The sequence below is a fragment of the Peromyscus californicus genome, unplaced genomic scaffold (assembly GCF_007827085.1).
Source record: "Peromyscus californicus insignis strain IS unplaced genomic scaffold, ASM782708v3 Scaffold_4__1_contigs__length_199733344, whole genome shotgun sequence".
NCBI classification, from domain to species: domain Eukaryota; kingdom Metazoa; phylum Chordata; class Mammalia; order Rodentia; family Cricetidae; genus Peromyscus; species Peromyscus californicus.
Genome location: NW_026294562.1, coordinates 57,228,479 through 57,254,341, shown reverse-complemented (window position 1 = coordinate 57,254,341; position 25,863 = coordinate 57,228,479). Strand labels below are relative to the sequence as shown.

General features: G+C 51.5%; 1 protein-coding gene across 1 annotated transcript in view; it reads right to left on the bottom strand.

Annotated features, from left to right (window-relative positions):
• Lrp5 (LDL receptor related protein 5) overlaps positions 1–25,863 on the bottom strand; it is a 112,500-nt gene that overhangs the window by 51,922 nt on the left and 34,715 nt on the right. The window contains exons 3-5 of the mRNA XM_052762512.1: positions 18,441–18,638; positions 15,794–15,990; positions 14,151–14,282 (exon numbers count right to left, since the gene is read on the bottom strand). Of these exons, the coding sequence (XP_052618472.1) occupies positions 14,151–14,282; positions 15,794–15,990; positions 18,441–18,638 (527 nt within the window). The remainder of the gene's footprint in view (positions 1–14,150; positions 14,283–15,793; positions 15,991–18,440; positions 18,639–25,863) is intronic.

Sequence of the window (25,863 nt, the reverse complement as noted above, 5' to 3'; positions counted from 1 at the left end):
CTGGTGCTGCAGACCTGGGGTGGGCCAAGTGGACAAGGGACAGTGCTGGCCATGAAGAGGAGAGGCCTGCCTACAAATGATGTTTGTTTAAACATCCAGGAAGCAAACAGTTTAGAAACTAAACGTTTGACCAAATGCTTGCTTTTTAAAATGATCTTTCTTTCCACTCAAGTGGCGAGGATTGGTGAAGGCCCTTTACTCGAAGTGAAACCTTCCCCTCTCTGAGGCACTGACAACCACTACACCTAGCTGTGTGGACACCTGGCTTCTCTACTTCCTCCAGGGACATACAGGACACAGGAGGGAGCATTCCCACTGCAGGCCAGGTGCCAGCACAGGGCACAGCCTTCACACCCTAACCCACGATTTTAATAGTTTATTCTTTCCCAGATCTAGGGTTCAGAAGTCAAGAGTCCAGGTGCAACAAGGCCAGCTCTCTCCCTGGGCTCCAAGGGAGGGTCCTTCCTGCTTCCTTCAGCTCCTGGTGTTGCCGGAAATACTTAGCGTTCCTTGGTTCACTGCCAATCACTCTGATCCCTGTCTCCAGCTTTCGCACAGCTGACTGCCCTGTGTGTCTCTACGACTCTCCTCATAGGTGGATACTGCTCTGTGGACCCCCCATGCCTTTGCTTCATCTGATTACCTCAAAAGAGGCACGGTGTCCAAACTAGGTCACACACAAGGTGCTGTGGGAGGAAGCTCCAGGAGGAGGGTTAGGGCCATGTTGGAAAGAGGGAACTCCAAGTAGAAGGGACAGCTGTACAATGACACAGTGATCACTGGGAAGCACGGGTGGGCAGTACAGGCTGTTAAATATAAGCTGAGTTCAGCACATTTGCTACGAGGAGAGGGGGGCCTCCCTCGGGCCACACTCCGCCGAGGACCCACCACACACAGGGCACCAGGCAGCTCCAAACCCAGCCTGTCCTTAAGGAAGCCACAAGCAAACAGCACACTGTGCATGCAGTAGGGTTCCGACCACAGACACAGACAGCAGGACAGACTGCCGCCCTCAAACAAAAGCCTAGAAGGAAACAAGCTCTGAGGACCACAGGGCTGATCTGGGGTTCTCTAATAAGGTTGGAAAATAGTTTCCACTAGGGACCAGGGAGAGCCAAACATCTCAAGGAAAGAGTCTAGTCATGGACAGTGCGCGGCGGCACACAAACAAAATCTCACTCGTGAACATTGCCGACCGAGCTTTATCATCATCCCACCTGTCACAGAGCATAATTTTTCTAATTTTGTTATTATCTGTGGTAAAAAGCAAATATCATCCTGAGCTCTCAGCTGTAGGGAAACCTGCAGGGAGTCCTGTGGCCCATGGCTGGGGAGCGCTAATCCTTGTAAAAGGAGTATGAGTTGGGGCAAGCAAGACGGCACAGTGGCTAAAAAGCACTTGATAAACAAGCCTAAAGACCTGAGTTCAATTCCTGGAACCCGTGCAAATGAGGAAGGAGAGAACAAAGCTGCCCCATGGGTGCCATGGTATACATGGGCACATACTTATACAATAAAAAGTAAAGTAAAAGCAGAGGCTGGAGATGGTTCAGCAGGTATGAGCACCTGTTGGTCTGTGCTCAGTTCCCAGAATCCACATGGCAGATCACAAGGATCTGTCACTCCAGTTCCAGGGGTCCTGATGCCATCTTCTGGCCTCCAGCATCAGTGAACACACATGGTGTACATCCACGCAGGCAAACACTCATACACATAAAATAAAATCTTTTAACAAGAACAGAGAGAGGAAGGGAGGAAGGGAGGAAGGGAGGAAGGGAGGAAGGGAGGAAGAAGGGAGGAAGGGAGGAAGGAAGGAAGTTCATTTTACATCACAGGGGTCATTCATGGCTCCAGGTGTTACCCAGGCACAGAACACCAGGCCGTGGAGAAGAGTTATGGATGCAGGAAACACTCTTGAACTGTGAGTAAGGTTACTTACTTACTTACATACACCATGAACCAATGTGCACTTGGACTTGAACATACAACACGTGGAAGGGGTGAAAACCATGCCAGGCAGATGGCTCCGTGTGTGAAGGTGCCTGCAGCCAAGCCTGGTGACCGAGAGCAATCTCCAGGCCCCACGTGGTGGAGCTTATCAACTCCTTTCAGTTGTCCTCTGACCTCCACATGTACACACAGAAAAATAGATAAAATAATAAATACCCAATAAAAACTTGGTAGAGAAAAAGAAGAAAACGTGGGCCTGTTCCAAGCAGCCTCGTCCAGGCGGCAGGATTCTGAATCATTTAAATGTTCCTGTTTACCAGGCTGGAGAGACTGCTCGGCAGTCAGGAGTACCGGCTGCTCTTGCAGCAGACCTGGATTCAGTTCCCAGCACCCACATGGTGGCCCACAAACACCTGTAGCTCTAGTTCCAGGGGATCAGACACCTTCTTCAGGTCTCTGCAGGCACCGGGCATGCACATGGTACACACACATGTAGGAAAAACACTCATACACATAAATAATACTTTTTAAATTGTCTCTCTGGTTTATATTGATGGTTTCTTTTCTGTAGTAAACATCATTTTTTCCTTATATGAGAAAAAAGGCTTCTGAACTGGGATCAGGTAGAGCCTGGGAAAGGTCTCTACCTAAGAGGCAGGTAAGGCTTTTTTCCCTGGAGCCACTCAAGAAGTGAAAGTCCTAGAGGCAGGGCTGGGGACAGGTGGGTGTAACTCTGGGGTCTCATATAAAGGGAAGAACAAGATCAAAGGCCAGATGAGGCCAAAAATCACAGCCATAACCTAGAAATGTAGCCCCATGGTCTTCGGTGGCCTTTGTTGAAGCCTGGGAGTAGATCCACTGGCAACTTATTGGATATGTGGGAACTGAAAAGCTAATTTATCCCCAAGACAAGGTTTTTTCTCTCTACAACAAGCAAAATAATCATCCATCTTGGCGATGCAAGACCCAATTAATACAAAAGAGAAGGCAGGTCCCCCAGGCAGAACCCTGGCTACCTCACAACCAACCCTCCCACACAGTCCACCACAAACCCAAGGTCACAGGCTGCCCCTGAAGGGCCCTGGCCCCTCGGTGAGGCTCCACACAGTCTGGGAGGTATCCATGACCCCTGTGGCTCTGCCCTGCCGCCTGCCAGCTTCTTTCTCATCAAGACAGAAAGCTGAGATCGGAGGACAGCGGAGATCCAACCCTTCTCTGTCCCCGTGACTCCTGTCCTGGTCTCCTCAGCTGCCCTCACAGCAGGCATGGCCTGCTTGTTCCTTACCCCTAGGCCTGAAGCTGCGTGGGCAGCTAGGAGAGCTAGCAGGTCTGCCTTCACTCTGCTGTCTGAAAGGCCGCAAACAGCCTGGCCCTGCGGCTTCCCAAACTGGCGGGTAGCCAGATTCTTTTTGTTTTTTTAGCAATTGATTAAGTTTCTCCACTGCCCCCTGGGGGGTAAGTGGTTAGACAAATGCCAAGACCGCAGCCCAGTACCTTGGCCTGGGAAACCCCGCCTAATGACCACAGGGTCACAGGCCCAAAGGAAATGGCCGGGCCTGTCTTGGGCTCTGCTCATAACCCAAGACCCAAGTGACTGCCTGCCTGCCTGGCTCACCCTAAGGAGCACAATAAGCAGGCACAGGAAGTCTTAGTTCATCGGGGATGGCCCAGCAGACATCAGGCCTGAGTTCTGGGCTGAGTGCAGAGTTCTGGACTAAGTCACTTGCTGCCCAGGAGCACAGAGTGGCCAGAGAGGGACAAGTCAAAGCCAATCTTAGGCCTCGTGCAGGTGTGCCCCTTCCTCCTCCATTTCCCAGTAACAGTTCCTCACTGGTTCTCAGCTATATGTCTGCTTTCGCTCTCTACCATGCATGACCCTCCGGCCACTAAGCGGGTACTCACGCCAGCAATATTGTCCAATGCTCACCATAAGCTCCAAGGAAAACAGCCCCCAGGTCAGAGCCCAATCACATTCTCTACTGAACAGCACTGAACAAGCTAGCTGACCTGAACTCAAGTGGAAACAGTCCCCTCCTCAAAGCTGGAGAGATCCCTGATTTCAGCCCCAGCACAGGCCCCCCACCCCCACTCCCTGTGGCAATAACACTCCCCCTGGAGACCCTCATGGAGGTCAGAGGTGACACATAAAGCATGGCTTCAATGAGCAAATTAAAGGCTAGGGCAGAGGGAAGGGAAACTATACAACGTTTGGAGAGTTAGCTGCAGAAGGGCACACCTCACCATGCAACGCTCTTCATGGTCAGCTTGACAGGTTTTGAATCACCCGGGAGACACACCTCTGGGTGTGCTGTGAGTGTTTCCAGAGAGGTTTAGCTAAGATGACCCACCTTGAGACCCACGAGCTGGGGTCTCAGAAAGCATGCGAAGCTCCAGCATTCACCTCTCCCTGCTTCCTGACTGCAATATGGCCAGTGGCCTCACAGCCTCTTGACCACCCTTCCTGCCATGATGGACTGTGCACACCAACCGTGAACCAAAACAATCCCTTCTTTAAGCTGCTTTTGTCGGGAAAGTGTCTAATGCACACTGCTCCAGGGACAAGGCTCAGTTCTTCCAAAACAGCCAAGCTTTCTGGGTCTAGAACAGTAGCTCTTTTTTTTTCTTTTTAGTTTTGGGGTGTGTGTGTGTGTGTGTGTGTGTGTGTGTGTGTGTGTGTGTGTGTGTGTGTGTGTATGAGTGCAGTTGCCCACAAGTCAGAACAGCATCAGATATCCTAGACCTGGAGTTAAAGGCTGTTTAGAGCTGCCAGACATGGGTGCTGGGAACTGAACTCAGGTCCTCCCGAAAGAGCACTCCATGTGCTTAACCTCTAGCCCCAGCGATAGTTATTTTTACTATGGGTCACATGCTGTCCTGCGGCTCCTGGAGCTGGCTACAGCTTCATGGACAGCTGTGCCCTCTGCATCAGGAGACTCTGAAGGGAGCCCCAGGCTGGGTGGACAGAACCCTAGTCCCATCTGCAGCTGTGAGCATGCACTCACTCTTGTGCACAGTTCCCCACGGGGAAGCAAAGCCAGACCCAAGATTGCCCAAGCAGCTCTGGTAGGAGTGAATGAAGACAAGGCTCAGTGAGAGCTGAGCCATGGCAGTGCTCTCCACCCTGGGGATACACTATTACTGCCATCCCTCGGTGGCTGGCCAGAGTCCAAATAATCGAATACACTGAGCTATATGAAAGCACCATTTTTTCCTTAGGTCAAAGTTGACTATCAGCCGCCCACATGGTTCAAAGAAACCATGGTAGTACATACCTGCAATCCTAGCTCTTGGGAGGTAGAGGCAGAAAAATCATCACAAGTTTAAGCTCAGCCTGATCTCATAAAACTAAAATAAATAAAATAAAATAAAGCTTACAAGTTCAGAGGCGAGATCTCAGGTGACATTCCCAAGTGGATAAAGCACAAAGAACTGAGACTTCACAGCCATGGAGAAAGAATTGAGGCCAGAACCCACACACTCCAACACCCACCATGTTCCTGAGAGTGGGACAGAGAGGACAAGAGAAGCCCCATGATGCATCCCAGCTGGTTGCTACAGACCCCAGGGACAACGAGAGAACCTCAGCCCTCGCCACCACACTTAACAAAGTATACCAATTCCTAGGCCCTGACCCTGGTCCAGCAGGAAGCTAGAAGTGAGGGAGCTGAATCCAACCTCCTTCACAGCAGAGTCGGGAGCAGAACCTCAGGCACATGCCATCCCTCATAGGGCCTAGGGTGGAGCCAAGGAGACCGAGCACCAAAGCAGGTCTCAGGAGGGAAGCCTGGAGCAATGGCTAACCAGGTACAGGAAGTGAGGTCAGGCAGCATGGCCAGAAGGAACTCACTATCCATTTCCAGGAAACAGGAGGTACAAAGTGAACAGGGATTGGAGGCCAGAAGGAGCTGGAACCTACACACTTCTCTGCAGACAAGCAGGAGGCCCAAGTGTCAGCTGAGTACTTTGGGCCTGGCAAGGTTCCTTCTAAGTGCTGGAGATCAGAAGGCCAGGGAGTCTCATGCCCAGAGAAAGCAGGGGGGACTGGTGCTCTCTGGGAGCCCAGGGTAGAGTTTGTCAGGGCCCTACAAACCCAAAACTTTTCTCCAAGACAAAGAGTGCACCAAAAGGACCTCGGGTAAGTCCCAGGGCAAGGCTAGAGTTAGGCTTGGGCTACAGGACAGAGGGGAACAGGAGACAGACTGAAGCAGTGGTGATCGTGGCACACGTCGGTCTGTCACACTGTTCATCACAGCCAGGAAGCACCAAGTGGTAGATGGCACTGTGCCAGCTGCGCCCTGGCCCCAGGGAAAGTTTTCCTTTCTAAGAAAGGCAGCTACCTGCCTCACAGTTGAGGTGAAGGGGCTGGAGAGTTAGCCCGGTGGTTAAGAGCACTTGTTTTCTTGCCTAGGACCTGGGTTTGATCCCCATCAACCACATGGGGGCTTACCACTTCCTTAGGCACCAGGCATGCATGTGGTACACAGATATACACGCAAGCAAAGCACTCAAACACACAAAATAAAGAAATCACAGTGAGATGAGAGGTAGGGGCCTTGGGGCCTTCTCTGGGTGATGAAAATCCTCTCTAGCTGGGTGGCAGTTACACAAATGGATCAGCTGTCAGAGCTGATCCCACGGGATCCTCAGAAAGTGTGTGCCTCGGAGGCAGTTACACCTGGTCACACAGAAACACAACATGATAGCATGCAGGCTTGCCACGCAGTCTCCAGGACTGTGCAATCCAATTTCCTTGCTATTAAAAATTCACAGTCCATGGTTGAGAACAGCAGCTGCCTTCTGTCTGCAAAGTCAATGCCAATCAAGGCTACAGAGCAGACTCCCCCACAGGGCCTCCTTTCTTTCCCCTTTGACCTACTTCCCTGATAAGTGACTAGCCAGCCAGACTCTGGGAACAAACACGCCCATTATTCTTGGCCCTGGCTGAGGGCTGCCTGCCCATCTGGCTAATCTGCCTGGGTGGGTGGATGCAAGGACGGAAAGACAGACGGATGGATGGACAGACATGAGGATTAGTCAAAGTAGCTCCAGTTGTTCCACCTACCCATGAGACCCAACAGTGAGGCCCTCTGTTCTTTCGGCAGCCTCCACCCACCTTCTTTTTGTCCCTGCTCCTGACAGTCAAACATATGCTGAGACTGTGTCTAGCAGAGCTGCAGCAGGGGGGTGAACAACCCAAATCTAGGCTCCTCCTGTCTGTTGCTTGCTAGGCCTTGTCCAGGGGACCCACGGCAACAGGTCCTGCAGCCAGCGCTGCCTGGTCACAGAGTCCTCTGGCTTGGTGAATCATGACCCTAAGCAGTAGGACGAATGTGGTTAAGTCACTGCCCCAAAGCCTAGGTGACAAAAGTCAGAATAACAGGGCAAGGGGTCCACCAAGAGCAGGATGCCCAGACACTGACAGAGAGGGAGCTGCAGGCTTCGGAGAGTCAGCAGTGGCGACTCCCAAATAAGGCCCCTGCTACTGCTGTTTTTAGCCCATTCCACATAATTGGAAAAACATGGGAGAAACCAAAGCCATCTGCTTGTGGAGGCTGCCTCAGAGGGGGCAGGGAGGGAGGCTGGCCCAGGCCAAACACACAGGGCTCTCAGCCTCCAGCTTCCTAGAGTTGAGAATCACCCTGATAGGGGAAATCCACAACACAGCCACCCCAGGCCACACAGAGCCCCAGTGGAGCTGGGAGGAAGCAGATTACTTGCTGTAACATCCTCGGCTGGTCTTACTGCAGCCGCCTCAGAAGAGCTGGAGGATAGGAAGCAGAGACCCCAAAGGCAAAGGTCACCTTAGACCCAAATGCTCATGAGCTCAAAAGACAGGTGTGCAGTCTGTGCTCACCCAAGCAATGTGAGAGGTTTTTTGGGGTTTTTTGTTTTTTTTTTTTTAACAAGATGGCACATGCCTGTAATCCCAGTTCTTGAGAAGCAGTACTAGGAGAAATGAATGAGGCCAGCCTGGGCTACATACTGGGTTTCAGGCTAGCCTAGGCTACATAGGAAGGTCCTATCTTTAAGAAAAAGCTTCATGGAGCTGAGGAGATGGCCCAGTGGGTGCCTTGTTCTGTGTGAGAACTGAGTTTAGATCTGCAGCACCCATGTAAATGTCAGGCAGATGTGGTGGCCCCAAAACTTAGGAGGTAGACCAAGCTAGCTATCTAGAGTGGCTGGATCATCAAGCTTTGGACTCAGATGAGAAACCCTGCCTCATAGATAAGGTAGGAAGTGACAGAGAAAAATACTCAATGTCAGATGCTAGCCCCCTCACAGACATGCTTCTCACTCACTCTCCAGCCACGCTAAAGGGGACACTATGCTCTCTTCACCTCGCCTCAGGGTCGTGAGGGACACCACTCCACTAAGGGGCTACACAAGCATCTGTCCCTTCTGTCCCCAGTTTATGGGCATTTTCCACTCTCCCATTAAGTGGGGTCCTGACAGAGCTCCCATCGCAGTCCCTACTTCAAGGGAGACTCTGGACTGACTTTCATTTGCTCAAACTCAGGAAAACTCAGGGCTCTCCCATCCCCAACTCCAGAAAGTGAAGTCCAGGAATTCAGCAGTCATGCTGGGGCTCTGACAACAAACCGGGAGGGGTGCGGAGCTACGGAAGCGGCTCCCAACTACGGTGAGTCCTCCCACCTACGGTGAGTCCACCTGGAGGAACACCTTCAGCCACACGCCATCCCCTCTCCATCAGGCCTGTAGTCGGCTAGGAAACATACGTGTCCCAGGAGTCCAGTGACAGCCAGGCCCCTGCACCCTCCCGAGATCAACACTAGCCTTGAGTCCATAGAATAGGAGCCATGCACATTCAGAATCCCCAGGATGAACAGCCACTTTTGTACCAGGTCACCAGCCTGTCTGTCCACTCAGTGAGACCTCTCCAGCCCTGTTACCACCTAACCTTGGCATCTACTTGATTCCAGACATTCTGGGAAGAATTGTTCTCTTGGACTCAAACCAGTGTCTGCCTGGTTCCCAGTTCAAGTTCCAATTCAAGTCCAGTCCCTTCTGCTGAGCAGCCAGTTCTTCCAGCACTCCATGGAGTGCTGCCACTGTTCCCTCCCTGCAGATGAAGCTGGAGCATGGGGAAGCTGAGTCCCTCTCAAAGAAAACAGTCAGGCCACGGACTAAAGCCTAATATGATGGCTAGGAGAGGCTGGAATTCCGATGCTCTAAGTTAGTCAATGAGTTTCCTCACCATCAGGAAGAATCTGTACTAGGTTCCTAGTTACAGAGCAGATGTTCTACATGCCCATCACTTCCAATGCCTTTGGGGAAAGCCTTTCTCCAGATCTTCATTCCTGGTTCCCTATAGATCTGTCCTTTGGGCATGGCTAGCTGCTCATCCGCTTTCCCATACAGCCCACTGTAGACTAGGTCTCTCCATGTGGCCTCAAATGGAAAAGACTTCAGATTTCACAGATGCCACAGTCATGAGGAGATCTCTAGGAACCTGGCCACTCCCAACTCTGAGTTCCCTTCTCCACCTGACATGGTGATGATCCCCCAGGTGCTGGTAGAAATCCATAGGCACCATCATGCCCTTCCAGCCACCTCTGACCTCCCACTGCTGAGATACCTGCAGGAAGCCTCTGACCACCAGGACCTCAAGGCCACACCACCAAACAGGAGATGACCGGATTTACCAGTCTCATTCCTTCGCCTTCCCATACCAGTCATATCTTCTGTTTTTGCAATCAATATACAGGGCATCTCAACAGGCAAAATCTGTACTCTACATAGCACCACACCCTGCAATGTGTAAAGCTATGCACATCAAGGGATGCTCACAGCAAAGAACATAGTGCATGGATGACAGGACATGGCTTGTCATCCTTTGTGGTCTAAGATCCCAACCCCACTAAAGCTTGTCTCTCAGGCTCAGAGACATGGGGTTGTCTCCATGAAGACCCTAGGCTCCTCAGCGACAGAACCCATTCTCCCAGATCTCCAGATCCCTCAGGAACATGACACATTAAAAAATATTTCAGAAGCACCTGAAATTTGTAGACTACATCTTGGGAACAAGCCCTTAATTCTGTTGTTTGTTTTCTTTTTTGAGACAGGATCTCATATAGTCCAGGCTAACCTTCAGTTTGCCATGTAGCCAAGGATGACCTTGAACTTTTGATCCCCCTGCCTCCACCTCCTGGGTGCTAGTGTGATGTGTACCACTACCAACACACCTGATTTGTATGGTGCCTTCGAGCATGATTGGCAAGCAGTCTACCAAGAGCTACACCCCAGCCTAATTCTGGGTTCTTTATTCTTTCCCCACCCTAGCAGCCTAGGAACAGCCCAGGGATCCAGGACAGAGAGGAAGTCCTGAAGGAGGCAAGGCTGGGAATTACTAAGAAAAGAGTGGACCCTCAGTCCTATTCTCATACAAAACTCTGGGCACACCCTGTACTCCTTAGGGTTACTCTGGGAGAAGGGAACTCAACTGAGAAAAATACCTCCAACATTGGTGCGATTAGCCCTAAATTGAATGTCTTTTCCACACCCCTCCCCTCAAAGATCAACGCGGAAGAGGAGGCAAAAGACTGCAAGAGCCCGAGGTGGTGGGGATGGCGTTTTCCAGACAGAGCAGGTCAGGTGCTCACATGAACTCACAGAGGCTGACAACACGCACAAGTTCAAGTCAGACAAAATCCCGAGCAGAGAAGGGGGAGGGGGTGGCATGAAGTCCTGCCCCTAGTCAAGAGGCTCTTTGCAACTGATAGCTTCTGAGAGAGAGGTAAAGTCAGTTTTCTTCAGTGGCATGACACTTAGTCAACCAGACTCCGGTGTAGGCCTCATAATCAGGAGTAGTTGTCCAACACAAACTGGGCTCCACAGTTTATTTTGTGTGTGCCTTGTTTTGTTTTGTTTTTTTAAGAGAGAGAACGAATATGCAGTTGGATGGGGAGGAAGGCAGGGAGGACCAGGGAAATTCTCAAACCATAAATAAGATTTTGTTTTGGTTTGGTTTGATTTGGTTTTTCGAGACAGGGTTTCTCTGTGTAGCCCTGGCTGTCCTGGAACTTGCTCTGTAGACCAGGGTAGCCTGGAACTCAGAGATCTGCCTGCCTCTGCCTCCCGAATGCTGGGATCAAAGGTGTGCACCACCACCACCACCCAGCATTTTTTTTTTTTTTTTTTTTTTTTTTTTTTGGTTTTTCGAGACAGGGTTTCTCTGTGTAGCTTTGAAGCCTGTCCTGGAACTCACTTGGTAGCCCAGGCTGGCCTCGAACTCACAGAGATCCGCCTGCCTCTGCCTCGCAAGTGCTGGGAAGCATAAGATTTTAAAAGGAAAAGAAAATGCTTCCATCTGAGGCATGTCTATGGGGTATTTTCTTGATTAGTGATTGGTGTGGGTGGTTCCATCCCTGGGCAGGTGGTCTTCAGTTACTAAGAAAGCAGGCTGAGCAAGCAAGCAGGAAGCAGGGTTCTTCCAGAGCCTCTGCTTTGGTTCCTCACTTAAGTTCCCGCCCTGACTTCCTCCACTTCATGACAGACTGTGACACCGTGACCTGTAAGACAGATAACCCTTTCCTCCCTGTTTTTGATCATGGTGTTGATCACAGCAGTGAAACCGAACAAGGATACACGCTTTTTATCTCATCTAGAAACATCTCCCTCCTTTGTTTTTTTTTTTGGAGACAGTTTCTCTGTGTAGCTTTGGCTGTCCTGGATCTCACTCTGTAGACCAGGCTGGCCTCGAACTCACAGAGATCTTTGTCTCTCGAATGTGTGCTACCACGGCCTGGCATCATCTCTCTCCTTTTTTTTTTTTTTTTTTTTGGTTTTTCGAGACAGGGTTTCTCTGTGTAGCTTTGCGCCTTTCCTGGAACTCGCTTTGGAGACCAGGCTGGCCTCGAACTCACAGAGATCCGCCTGGCTCTGCCTTCCGAGTGCTGGGATTAAAGGCGTGCGCCACCACCGCCCGGCCATCTCTCTCCTTTTAACAGAATACCCTAGTCAGGGCATCTGCAACCAAAGTGGAAAAATCTGGATTTAGCACACAAGTCCACACCAACTCCAGGGATGCCCTCAGCCTGTCACACACTCCCACCTGAGCAGGTCTCTGAGGGATACAAAATGTTTTTCTTCTTTGTGCTTGGCATTTCCAACAGTCTTTCCAGGAGTGCCTTTCACCTCCAGTGGAGACAAATTTCTTAGGAAAGAAGCAAATGTGACCTCTGGACATCTGAGTCATCGAGGAACCTGGCCCCCACAGGAAGGGCAGGGCCAGCTGCTCATCCTGATCTCCAACCCCAACAGTAGCTACAGTCTAAGTCCCACACTGCAGAGCACAGAGCAGGGACCAGGAAACCCTCAGAGTCACACCCTGTGCCTGAAGAGCAGCTAGGGCCGAGCGAGGACATCCCTGCACCCATACATGCCAACACCAGGAAACAGCTTCGAGGAGGCTGCTCGGACCAGGTGTGGTGGCAGGCAGCTGCCTCCCCTGCCTTTCCCTGTGGGTGTGGGGCAACGGTGCAGGAAGCAGGCTCTGTCTGAGAAGAAAAAAGGGAGGACCAGCCTCAGGATGGCTGCTTTCCTCCCCCGTCATGGGACAAGACCCAGCATCAACCCAGAGAACTATCCTCCGATCCCTGACTCATCCCCAAGGCCGGGCAACAACCTCTGAGTGCGGTACCAGAAGGGGCTAACCGAGGCACCACAGCAGGAAATACATTTCCTGGAGATGAGAATGCTGCCCACTGTGGGATAGTGAGAGCAGGAGCCCCGTCCGAAGCAGCAAACGTTACGGAGGGAAGCCTAGGCCAAAAGGCAGCAGGTGTGTGAACCAGAGGGGAATCAGTGTATATGGTGGCACAAGCCTTTAATCCCAGCACTCGGGAAGCAGAAGCAGGCAGACTTCCATGAATTCGAGGCCGACCTGGTTTATATAACAAGTTCCAGGGTAGCCAGGGCTCCATAACGAGCCCCTGTCTTAAAAAAAAAAAAACAATAACAGACATGCTAGAGGACAGGGGAAAGTGCATGAGGCAATAAGGACACTAAGATCAGGAAAAGCGGGAAGAACGCACCATTGGTTATCCCATACAACATGATCAGCCCAAGTTTATATTTCATACCTTACTGTATAAAGTAACACTACACAGACTGAGCGAGTTATAGTTAAGAATATATGCACGTGTATATGTGTATATGTGTGTGTGTGCGTATAGACATGTATATACATATACATATATATACATATACACACACACACACATATATGTGCATGTTAACAACAATTAATGAAAAAGAAGCCATGAATTTGAAAGAGAGAAAGAAGTGGTATATGGAAGGGTTTGGAGGGAGGAAAGGAAAGGGGGAAATGATGTAATTAGTTATAATCTCAAAAAAAAGAAAAGAAAAGAAGAAAAATATATATTTAAAAGAGGAAAACCAGCTCTCTGAGTCAGAAAGAAAACATTCAGTACGGCTGACTTGGGACCCACATTTGCACATGGGCGTTAATGGGGAGGGAAGAGTCAGGACAATGAGCCACAAGAAGAAAAATAAACAACCAAGATGCAGGAAAGCCAAGCCAAATCCCATGTCTGCACTTGCAATGCCCGTGGATACTGCTCTTAGCAGACAAAACGGTACGAAAGGGGAGAACGCGGTCAGGCGCCACACTGCAGCCTCGCACCCTGAGCGGCGGCGGCCACTGATGCTGCCATCTTTTCATTTTTACAGTTCATAGCTTTTGGTTAAAAACTCAGGACAGCAAATGTTGAGGGTCTGACCATATACTGACATGCTCAGCACTCTGAGTGCACTACTAAGGCAGGACTTTTTTTGGTTTTTCGAGACAGGGTTTCTCTGTGTAGCTTTGCGCCTTTCCTGGGACTCACTTGGTAGCCCAGGCTGGCCTCGAACTCACAGAGATCCACCTGCCTCTGCCTCCCGAGTGCTGGGATTAAAGGCGTGCGCCACCACCGCCCGGCAGGACTTTTTTTTTTGGATGAGAGACACAAGACTCCCAAAGAGCTGCTCCATCGGTCAGACACAGCCCAGAGCTGACCATGAACCCCAGCTCCAGAGGCAGCAACGCTCAGAGTCTTCGATAAAGCAAGCAGACCCTTGTGAAGAGGCCACCATATTCACGTGGGGGATACCCCAGCCCGTGGCAGCCACCCCCACCAGGTCGGGCCCCCACGGTACCCGTGCTCCATCCACCTCACCTGCCTTACACGTCTTGCCATTGTCTTGCAACTGCACACCAGTCGGGCAGGCACACGAGTAGAAAGGCTCCCTCGGGGACAGCAGGCACAGGTGGGAGCAGCCGCCATTGTCCTCCTCACATCGAGTGTGGACTGGTAGAAACAGGACGGAATGAAAGAGAGTTGTAGTGCAAGACGCACGCATGCGCGCGAGCCCCACCACAGCCTGCCATTCACTTCCAAATGAGCTGGCATCCCACCACTTCCTCTCAGGTGTCCCTCCAGCCCAACACCATGGCAGGCTCTCATGATCGGGACCCTTCCCCACAGGCCCTTCTAGTCCTACCTCACCACTGACCACCCACACGCAGGGCCTTCATCCTCCCCAGCTGTTCAGTAGCTTCTCAGAAACCACCCCAGACCTGACCTGCCCCTGGAGGGAAGATTTGCCCCACCCAGAGCTCCTCCTACAGGAAGACAAACTTTCAAAGGATACTCCCCAAGAAAGTCACCCACCATGCTTCTACAGAAATCCTCAAGACCTGCTCATGTGGCAGTCCCTAGGAACCCGGGTCAGTGGACTCCCGAGCACCCTGTCCCTTTGGTCTGCCGGACTCTGCAGGCTCCACCCACACTGGGTGACCGTACCCAGGCCTTGCTATGGCCAGTGCACAGCTGGATCTAACCAAGGTCTCTAGACCCTCCTCCTCCTGAGGAAGTGGAGCTCAGCACCACTGAAACACTACCAACTGCAAATGGGTTTCCTGCTGTGCACCTTTGCCCTCCCAACACTGGGAGTGAACCGCTGGCTGCTCCAAGGGTAGAAGGGACCAAGAACCATGATACTCTTGCCCAGATCAGAGAGAAACCACCTTCCCCTCATCCTACACTAACTGATGCTTTCCTGGCTTGAGTTCTACCCTAAGTTCAAGCCTTCTATAAAGTGTGGTCAGAAATACTGATCTCTGGTCCCTGTGCAACTGGGTGAGCTTAGAACAGGCCCTTCTCATCTCCTACCCAACCTCTAATCTGTCACAGAAGCTCAGCATCACCATCAGTGACTTCTGCTAAGACTCCACCATCTAGGACCCCAGACTGAGAACCAACAACTCCAAACAAGAATTTCACACATTAGGACTCCACCGGGTCTTCCCAAAGACCACCTGCTCTAGAAAGCACACAACAGCTCTAGAGGGGACCTGTCCACCACACTAGCCTGCCCGGACTGTCACGGGAAGAAGCACCATACATGTGCACACGTGCATACACACACATGCACACAAATTCCTCCTTCTAGGTCAGCATGCCCGTCTCTGGAGAGGTCCCCCCCACACACACACACACACACAGATGCTTCTGCAGGATAGAGGTCTGGTCTGGTCAGGTGGAGGTCTCTGCTTACTCGTGTCCACCTGCTCCCTACCGCATTGCTTGAACCCACTCAGCCTCATTACACCCCACTGCTTGACCCTATGCTGCCCCAGTGACCTGGCTGAGCCTCGCATCTGGGCTAGACCCCGCCCATCTACCTCCTATCCTACCTGCACCAGCAATCTGTCTGATTTAGTCTCTGCCCTGCGAGCCCTGCCCCTGCTGTTATGCCTGCACCTCCTGCCTATCCCCTGCCCCACCCACCCCATCCCCCAGTGCCTGCTCACACTTACAGGGAGGCTGCCGCTCCTGGCTCAGCACCTGAATGTCCATGGGTGAGTAAAGAGCACTGAGGATCTCCTTCCTCTTCTCCCCTGTCCACTTATTGCAGGCGTGGATAGAGCGGGTCTGCCAGTCCGTCCAGTAGAGTGTGTCCCCAGAGAGCGTCAGGGCAAAGGGGTGAGTGAGGCTGCCCTCTACCACCTTCTGCCTGCAGCAGAGAAGGAAAAAAAGGGCAGAGTGGTCAGGAGACCTCATAGACCAACTCTGTCCCATTCTGGAGGCCCTTGGGCCACCACAGACCCCACTATGTCTCGTCAGATCAAAGGAAAACAGCTGTGAGCAGACCCTACTTGGGCCACTCCAGTCAGCCCTTCCAGGTGTGCATGGGTACTGCCCACACCTGGCCAGCCTCCCATGCCTGTGACAAAAACATTCATGTCCCCGGACAAAGGGACAAAGTGCCCCCTGCGTAAGAGAGAAGCATGCACCACACCTGGAGACAAACAGCTCCTGAAACCCTGGGTCCCCAGCCCTGATGTGCAAACAGCTTCATGCTAATTCAGCCAAACATGCTGTGTCCTAGAGCCCTATCAACAGCAGGGAAACACTTTCCATCCCTTGTGCTCAGAATGTCCCACACAGTGGACATCCTGTTTAATGAGATTCTGAACACTGGTAACAGGAGTGGAACTGAACACAGCCAGCAACCTGTGCTTGCTTAACGACCACCCCTGCTGCAGTGGGCTCTGGCCAGCTGTGTGGCCTTGGGATCTCCCTGTCTATCATCATACAGGAGGTGGTTTGGGGTTGCTGTGAACATTAAATGAACTGGTAAAGGTCCCTGGGCGTGACTGACGCTATGGAAATGTCACCAGTATCACCATTATATTAACTGCCACTCTCACGTCATGAACCCTTGCCCAAGGCTCCCAGGCCAGCAGCTTTCCAGACTCTGAGACAGTCTTGGTCATGCTGAGATCACTTGCTCCCACAGTCCAATGTCCCCAGACTGACCTCATTTCCGATTCTCAGACCAGGCCCTGACCTGGCCAACTGTGTGTATTCCCCACCCCCTACCCTGAAGATGATAGGACACAGGGCTTCACATCATCCCTACAGGGATGGCACATTGGCCTTCCCAGCCTTCAGATGTCCTCTTAGCACCAGCTCCTATGCCCATGGGCCAGGAGCTCCTCCCGTGCAAAGACCAGATTAACCCTCCCATGAGGAGTCCAAGACTTTTCGTCAACTCAGCAAGTAATATTCAGTCATGGAGTAAACCACCCCTCACCTGACACAAAGGTCACAGTTGAGTCTCGAGTGTGATGAGGGCACAGGGCTACACTGAGCAGGCCAGAAAGTTCCAGCAGCCATCATCAAGCAGGAAAAGTGGCCTTCTTATTCATCCACCTGCCCCCTCCATTGATTAAGCACCTACTGTGTGCACAGCCGTGGCTCAGTGGTTACCAGCACTCGCCACTCTTGGAGAGGCCCTGAGTTCCCTTCCAGCACGCATGCTGGGAAGCCTCTCTAACACCCTCTCTGGCCTCCTTGGGCAGCTTCACTCAGGTGCACATACCTGCACGCAGATTTACATACACATACATAGAAATCACATCTTAAAAACAAAAGCTCAGTGTTCAGATTGTTTTGGATTTTAGTTGCCCGTCTGGGTTGGGCCTGGATGGGGCTGGGACGTTCACTGCTGCCTCTGCCCTGCCTCTGCCGCCTCTGCCCTGCCTCTGCCCTAGTCTCTCCAGGGCACCAGGGCCTGTGTGATGATCTACCACTGTATCTCCAGCCTTGCTAGAGAGCTGTGCACACAGTAGGTGCTTGATCAATGGAGGGGGCAGGTGGATGAATAAGAAGGCCACTTTTCCTGCTTGATGATGGCTGCTGGAACTTTCTGGCCTGCACAGTGTAGCCCTGTGCCCTCATCACACTCGAGACTCAACTGTGACCTTTGTGTCAGGTGAGGGGTGGTTTACTCCATGACTGAATATTACTTGCTGAGTTGACGAAAAGTCTTGGACTCCTCATGGGAGGGTTAATCTGGTCTTTGCACGGGAGGAGCTCCTGGCCCATGGGCATAGGAGCTGGTGCTAAGAGGACATCTGAAGGCTGGGAAGGCCAATGTGCCATCCCTGTAGGGATGATGTGAAGCCCTGTGTCCTATCATCTTCAGGGTAGGGAGTGGGGAATACACTGAGATTTTCTCACTCATTTCACAGCAAACCTAGGCACAGATATGGGTCAGGCGTACTCTCCATTTTTTAATTACTGTGTGTGGTGTGTGTATGGGCAGATACATGAACGCCACATGATCTGAGTGGAGGTCAGAGGACAACTTTCTCTACTTCCACCCTGTGGGTTCCTGGGATTGAGATTGAGCTCAGTAGTCACACTGGCACAGCCAGCCATCTCGGAGTGCTACATCTGTTCCCTTCTGCCCAGTTTGGGGGGAATTTTCAACATAGTGCTGTGGAAACAGTCACATTAGCTGGGACGCCAGGTGTGGTACCTGTGCTCTATTCCAAAGGCATCAAGCAATCCTTGCTAAGAGCCCATGGTAAGAGTCGAAGGCCTGAGTTAAGGAGCCTCAGTTCCCTAGGGCAACAGGGTGGAGTGGGGAGGGCACCTCGGCCGCAGGGCACTCACCGGAAGGAGCCGTCCAGGTTGGCACGGTGGATGAAGCTGAGCTTGGCGTCAGCCCAGTACAGCTTTTCTTCCTCCAGGTCGATGGTCAGCCCATTGGGCCAGTAAATTTCGGAGTCCACAATGATCTTCCGGGTACTGCCATCCATCCCCGCCCGCTCGATTCGGGGTGCTTCCCCCCAGTCAGTCCAGTACATGTACCTAATGAGGCGAAGGTAAAGAGACACAAACAGACCTGAGGATTGGTCCCAACCTCTAATAGGCCTGAAAAGCTCACCCATCAGACCTGTGAGAAATAGAGATTACGGTTTGAGGGACCAGAACTTTAGGTTTTTAAAGGTTAAGGGATTTCATGCTTGAAATGCTTGAAACAGGAGCACACTACCATCTCCACTTCCATCACCCCCACCACACTACCACCACCTCCACCTCCACCACACATCACCTCCACCACCTCCACCACAGCACCACCTCCATCACCCCCACCACACTACCACCACCTCCACCTCCATCACCTCCACCACACATCACCTCCACCACAGCACCACCTCCATCACCCCCACCACACTACCACCACCTCCACCTCCATCACCCCCACCACACCACCACTTCCATCTCCTATATATAAGGGTGGCCTCAAACTCCTGATCCCACTGCTTCCTCCACCTCCTAAGAGCTAAGATTACAAGCATGTGCCACCATGCTCAGATTTTATTTATTTATTTTATGTGTGTGTGTGTGTGTGTGTGTGTGTGTGTGTGTGTGTGTGTGTGTGTGTGTAAAAGGGGTGAGTGTGCCGGTATCTGTGGGGTCTAGAGGAAGGTGTTGGATCTCCTGGAGCTGGAGTTACAGCTGGTTGTAAACTGCTCAAAGTGGGTGCTAAAAACTGAGATCCTCAAGAAAAGACGTGCTGAGCCATGTCTCCAGCCCCGGGAAACATATACTTAAAAATATAAAATGTGCCAGGTAGGGTGGCATAGCATTTAATCCCAGCACTTGGGAGGCAGAGGCAGACAGATTTCTATGAATTCGAGGCCAGCCTGGTCTACAGAGTGAGTTCCAGGAGAGCTAAGCTACACAAAGAAATCCTGTCTCGACTGAAAAGAGGGAAAAAAGATATATAAAATGTAAGGGCTGAGAGCTGGTTCAGTTCCCAGCACCCACCTGGAGGTTCACAGCCGCTGGAACTCCAGTTCCAAGGGATCTAACACCGTCTTCTGAACTCAATGTGCACCATGCACACACGCACACACGCACGCACGCACGGCGCACTTACATAAACACAGGCAAAACATTCATAAACATAAGATAAAAATAAATGAAACCTTTAAAATATATATATTATATAATATATAAGATAGGTAGATAGATAGATAGATAGATAGATGATAGATAGATAGATAGATAGATAGATAGATAGATAGATAGATAGATGATAGATAGATAGATAGATAGGGTTCAAAGCCATCCCAGCTTACACAGTGAGGAAACTGGTCCCCCAAGAAAACAAAACAAGCTGCAGTGGATATGCACAGAAGAAACAAGAGTGACCCCCAGGAGGTTCTGTGAGGAGGAGGCCCACAGTGAGGGGCCCACGCCATATACCCGTAAGACACTCCACTCCATACAGTGCTTTTACGTGTGTTGTGCTCAGACACCAGCATCCAAGATGATCAGACCCAACCCAGTCACTGCCCAGAGAATATAACCAGAGGGTGCACACATGGACTGTAGTGCCCATGGACTGTACGGCAGAGCCCACGGAGAACCACATCAACTCTGAGGACACAGGTTCCCATTCTGCGAGTCCATGGGTGGTCATAAAACTCAAAAGTGGCAGACAGTTTGTTCTGCCCATCCCTCTGCAGAGAGAAGGGGGCAGCATCAGAGTGTCCTCTAGAAGCCCACTTCCTACCACAGTCCTCATAAGATGGAGCCCTGTGACACTCCTTGGCATATCCCAGGTTCCAGGGCTCACAAGTCTTCTCTGTATATTCCCTCTGGTGTCAGGCTAATCCCCACATATCTATCTTGTCCTCCATTTCTTCTGAGGTGAAACATCATTCACGTAGACCAACCCCAAACTGATCCAGGGACCAGTGTAATCTAGAGCATGAGGAAGGAGCTCAGCTGGCACCCTCCTGGGGTCTCCACAAGCTGGACATGGAAGTCTGAGACAGGAGAACTGCCATGGGTTCCAGTCAGAGCTATAAAGATCTGGGGAGAAAAACAGTCCTCTTGCAATAATGGGCATGCCAAGAGTTTCGGGGGGTTCAGCTGTCCAGGGGCCCCCTTACTGCTGTGCCACCACCTGTCTTCCCAGCAAGGTTCCTATGTGAGCCAGAACCGTCACCCCCTTCTGAAAGGGCTGTGAGGAAATCCCCCAGAAGGGTAGGCACAGGAGCCGACCCTATAAATGTCCCCTTCTCTGCCCTGCTTAATGGCCAAGCACCCCTCAGGCTAACTTCAGTGTCTCCTACACCATCCTCTGTGTCAACGACTGCAGGGAAAGCTAGCCTACTGCCCCCATGACAGCTAGGAGGCTGGCAGGTGGCCCTGTCTCAAACACACAAGTGGCAGCTCCAGACAACAGCCTGGATGTGCATGCAGGGAAGGGCCAAGCTTCATGGGCGTTTCATCCTGCATCAGCAGGGCCAGAACTGGGATGGATTCCCTGGGCAATCTGGAGGCAGGTCAGCCTCAGCAGAGGCCTTCCTACAGGCCTGGAGTTAGCCCAGGGCCTTGCCACCCACTGAGAAGGTGGACCTCTCTGACTCCCACCTGGTGCACTATGGCCCAAAGCTGAGGCCAGGCAGCAAAACAAGGTTAGTAGTAATCCACATTTTTCCCCAGTTCCTGAGGCCTACAGTTTCCTTAAATGGGGAAGCGGTGAGCAGCTGGCTCAGTGGGACAGGCCCACACCAGTGCCAGCACTGTTGGCAGTGCGAGCCGACAGAGCTAGGGCCCATCCTCTTCCCCAGATCCAATTCAGGGCCCCGGTGGAGGGCCACAGTGCCGGGGTGTCGCTTCAAGGCAGTACAAGCTGTATTTCTCCCGAGGCCCAGCAGCCCTGTAGCCCCACCCTGATACGCAGCAAGGCTTCTCCACGGCTAGGCTGCTGTAACACACATGCCCTCCCTGCACCACAGAAAACTGAAAAAAAAAAAATACACACACACACATATTATATTTATATTTTAAATGGATACAGTTTTCTTATCTCTTTACTTTCCTTTTTTGTGTGGGTATGTGTGTGTGCACCATGTACATGCCTGGTGCCTGCAGAGGCCAGAAGAGGGCATTAGATCCCCTGGAACTAGAATTAGAGAGGGTTGTGAGCTGTCATGTGGGTGCTGGGAATTGAACCTGGGCCATCTACAGAAGAGCAGCCAGTGTCATAGCCACTGAGCCGTCTCTGTGGCCCTCTCTGCCACTCCTGGCCACCTGGTCCTGGTCTGTACACACTGAGGTGGGCATCTGGACAACAGTCATCCTTCTCAATAGTGCCTGGGGCAAGATCCCCTCGTCAAAGGAAGGCTCCAGAGGGGACAGTGTCCCCGGAGGGCACAGGGCAGAGCAGAGACTCCCACGGCTGACGGGAGAGCCAAGCTTCTCTTTTCCTCCCCTTTCATGATTCCCACTCCTAGCTGTACCCCCAGCTTTCACACATGCACTTAGGAAGCTTGAGATGTCCAGGCAGCAAGGGTGAGGTCAACCTTGGCCCAGGAGCGGAGCCACCGAGGTGACCCCGGGAGCAAGCGCACAAACGGACCACTCAAACATCTAATAAGGACAATCAGGGTCACACAGCCTAGGTGAGAATGGGGGGTGCCGAGTTCCCAAACAAGTACCTGGCGTCTCTAATACTTTTTTTTTTAAGATTTATTTATTATGTATAGTGTTCTGTCTGCATGTATGCCTACATGCTGTAAGAGGGCACCAGATCTCATTACAGATAGTTGTGAGTCACCATGTGGGTGCTGGGAATTGAACTCAGGACCTCTGGAAGAGCAGTCAGTGCTCTTGGCCTCTGAGCCAGCTCTCCAGCCCCACCTAGCGGCTCTAAACAAGCACGAAGCACCACCCAATCCAGCATTTCCCAGTGCAGTCAGATATCCTTCAACGATCATGGTAAAAGGATAAGGTGCTGAGAGACGGCTCAGTGGCTACAACATTGGCTGCTCTTCTACAGACCGCCCAGGTTCAATTCCCAGCACCCACATGACAGCTCACAACCCTCTGTAATTCCAGTTCCAGGGATCCAATGCCCTCTTCTGACCTCTGCAGGCACAGCATGTACATGGTACACACACAGACCCACGAAAGAAAGGAGGTAAGAAAACTGCATATGTGTGGTGTCATTTATGTGGTGGAGGAAGGACATGTGTGTTAGAGCAGCAGCAGTCACCCACCCATGACTGTCCTTACTGTTTTCATATAGCATGATGAGGTCACACCACGCCTCTGTATAGATGGGGACACAGACACAGTGCCATGTCATCCTTGTCAGCTGTTCCTGCCTTCAGAATAGCCCATAACCCTAGACACTTTCTATCCCCAACCCCCTACGTGCCTGGGCCAACATGCTGTCCTCCACTGCCATCTATAACTGCTATGAGGGAGCCGGGCCCAACTCAAAGCCAAGGGAGCCCCATGAGCTTGAGCTATCCCCTCCCACGGCTCTAGTCTTCTCTACCCCAGGGCCTTTGCACTGGTCATTCCCCCTTTTCCAAATATCACATGGCTGTTGCCTTCACTCACTTCAGGTCTCTACTTAAAAGGCACTCAGAAGCCAGGGCTGGTGACACAGACCTACAATCCTAGCTGTTCGAGACGCAAAGGCAGGAAGATTGCAAGTTCAAGGTCTGGCAGCGCTAGTTAGTTCAATGTCAGCCTGGGTAATCTCGTGATATTCTGTCTCCAAATGAGATACAGGAAAAAGACTGCAGATGTGGCTTGGTTATAGAGAGCACATGTCTGGCATGTGTAAGGCAAGGGCCTAGATTCTATCCCCAGTAGGGAAAATAAAGGCACAAGAGGCCTTCCTGAGCTCCACAGCTACAACTAGAAGCCTTGAACACTGCCCTGTTCCCAGAACCTGCCTTACTCTCCTATTGACACTCATTCTTCTCAGACAAACTGCGTCTGTATCATATTCTCCCCTACCCCACTGGTACCCTAACAGGGCACTGGGGCAATGGAAGAAGCACACAGCTGGAGAATGGGCCGTGTTCGTGAACGTGGTAGGGAAGAGCTAGAACATTCTGTCCCAGAAGGAGTGGGAAAGCGGGGGAAAGAAACCAGAGAACAGGGGTCCTGTTGAGGAATGAGGTGCTAGCCTAAGCCTGTTCTGTCAGACTCTCACATAGACCAATCCCTCTCAGCCACAGAGACTCCTGGGATAAGGGCTGATGCCTCCTGGGAAGACTATGGGGGACTAAAGTCCCTGGGGATTTGAGGTCTCAGACTGTTCACCAGGTAGCACAGAGATAGCCCTAGAAGATGACCTGAGTTCCATGCAGCTCAGGGTGAGGGACCCGCAAGGGCTAGTAGCCAGTCACTGGTGTGCCACCCAGACCCAAAAAAAAGTCCCACTTACCTCTGGTGTGTATGAACCAGATACACACACCTGCATACACACTTCACAAACACACGTGCCCATCCAAAGGTCCTTGATCACACACTCAATCAGATGTATATGCTCACCAGTGCATATGCACACACACATATAATTACTCCTATTTATTTGTGCACATGTAACAGTCACATACATTCATGTGCACACACTCAATACCCCGTGTGTAATCATGCTCACACAAATGCATATACATTCTCACATGAAAAAAAATCACATTTACACACATGAAGTATGTCTATGCATGTACATTCTCATAAACAAATATTCACCACAAGCACAATCAGGCACAGTTACATTTGCACACAATCACCCCTGCACACACTTGTGCATAGACATCCTCACATAACATATTCATACACACTCATGTAATGCTTGCACACAGGTCTCTCTTATATACTCTCATATATACCCAGGCATGTACGTGTACACACACACACACCATCCTGGGCCTTTGCACAAAGTCTGTGGCTCCAGAAGACACACACTTAGGTTCCTACACACTCAAAGGCCAGCTCCGTGACAAACAGGTGACCTCAGCCCCGTAGTTTGCCCTCACCTGGTCTGCTCCTCAAACTCCCTAGATCAAGCAGCAGTGATCCTCCCAGTCTGCATTCCAAACCCTCCAGCCAAGCCCAAGAACACGTGCACAGGCCATGCCAGCCTCTCCTGGCCCAGCTTCTGCTCAGCCTGGAGCCGGCACAGTTAGTCAGCCCAGAGGAGCTCACTGAGGAGGGTCACAATAAGGCAGGACTATCGGGGGCCAGACAGCACCCCACTGCTGGAGACAGCCCAAAGATGGGCTTATGATCCCTGGCCGCGGAAGCAGGCAGAGCATGGGGCAGTTGGAACCTATCCCACACTGGAACTGGCTGCACAGAGCACCTACAAGACACAGACAAGGTCCACAGCCCACACCGTGCTTCCTCATCCGGGAGATCCTGGCTGGCATTTCTCAGAAGTTCTGGGGACATTAAAAAAGCTAAAATGAGGCCGGGCGGTGGTGACGCACGCCTTTAATCCCAGCACTCGGGAGGCAGAGCCAGGCGGATCTCTGTGAGTTCGAGGCCAGCCTGGTCTCCAAAGCGAGTTCCAGGAAAGGCGCAAAGCTACACAGAGAAACCCTGTCTCGAAAAACCAAAAAAAAAAAAAAGCTAAAATGTCAAATGAGTCCAACACAGCCTATGGCAAAAAACCAAAACCAATATGTGTATCTTGCCCAAGACATCATCTATCTCTCTGTCAGCCTGATTGTTCTCACAACTGAGCTAGCATAGAACTTCAGGTTCGTGGCTGCCCAAGGACAACTCAGACAAGGGTCTGTGTGCCCCACCCTGGGGTCAGTCCTAAAAGAAGAGGGATGTAGGAACGGCAAGGAGTGAACGAGGAAACTGTGTCCATTTGGAAAAGTCTAGAGTGATGATGAAGCCGGCAAGCCTCCGCTCCGCAGCCTGCAGCTGGGGCATTCCTTCCTTGACTGTTTTCCCTCCAAGCGGCCTTGGTCACTGCCCTGGGCTTTCCAGGGTCACAGTGAGTTTGGCCACACCAATAGGCAGGCAACTTCCAGAATAGACAGAGAAGGTACTACATCCAGACAGGGACCATCTCAGCCAACACAGTCATAAAGGGGTACGAGGTACCTGAACCTCCCCTGGGTCGCTGTCCTAGGTGTAGAAAAGAGGTTAAGCTCAAATCCAAGTGCTATTACTCAGGGGCCATCCACCCGTTTTTTGAGACATGTGTGCTGGTTAGTTTTATTTCAACTTGACAGAAGCTACAATCATTTTGGAA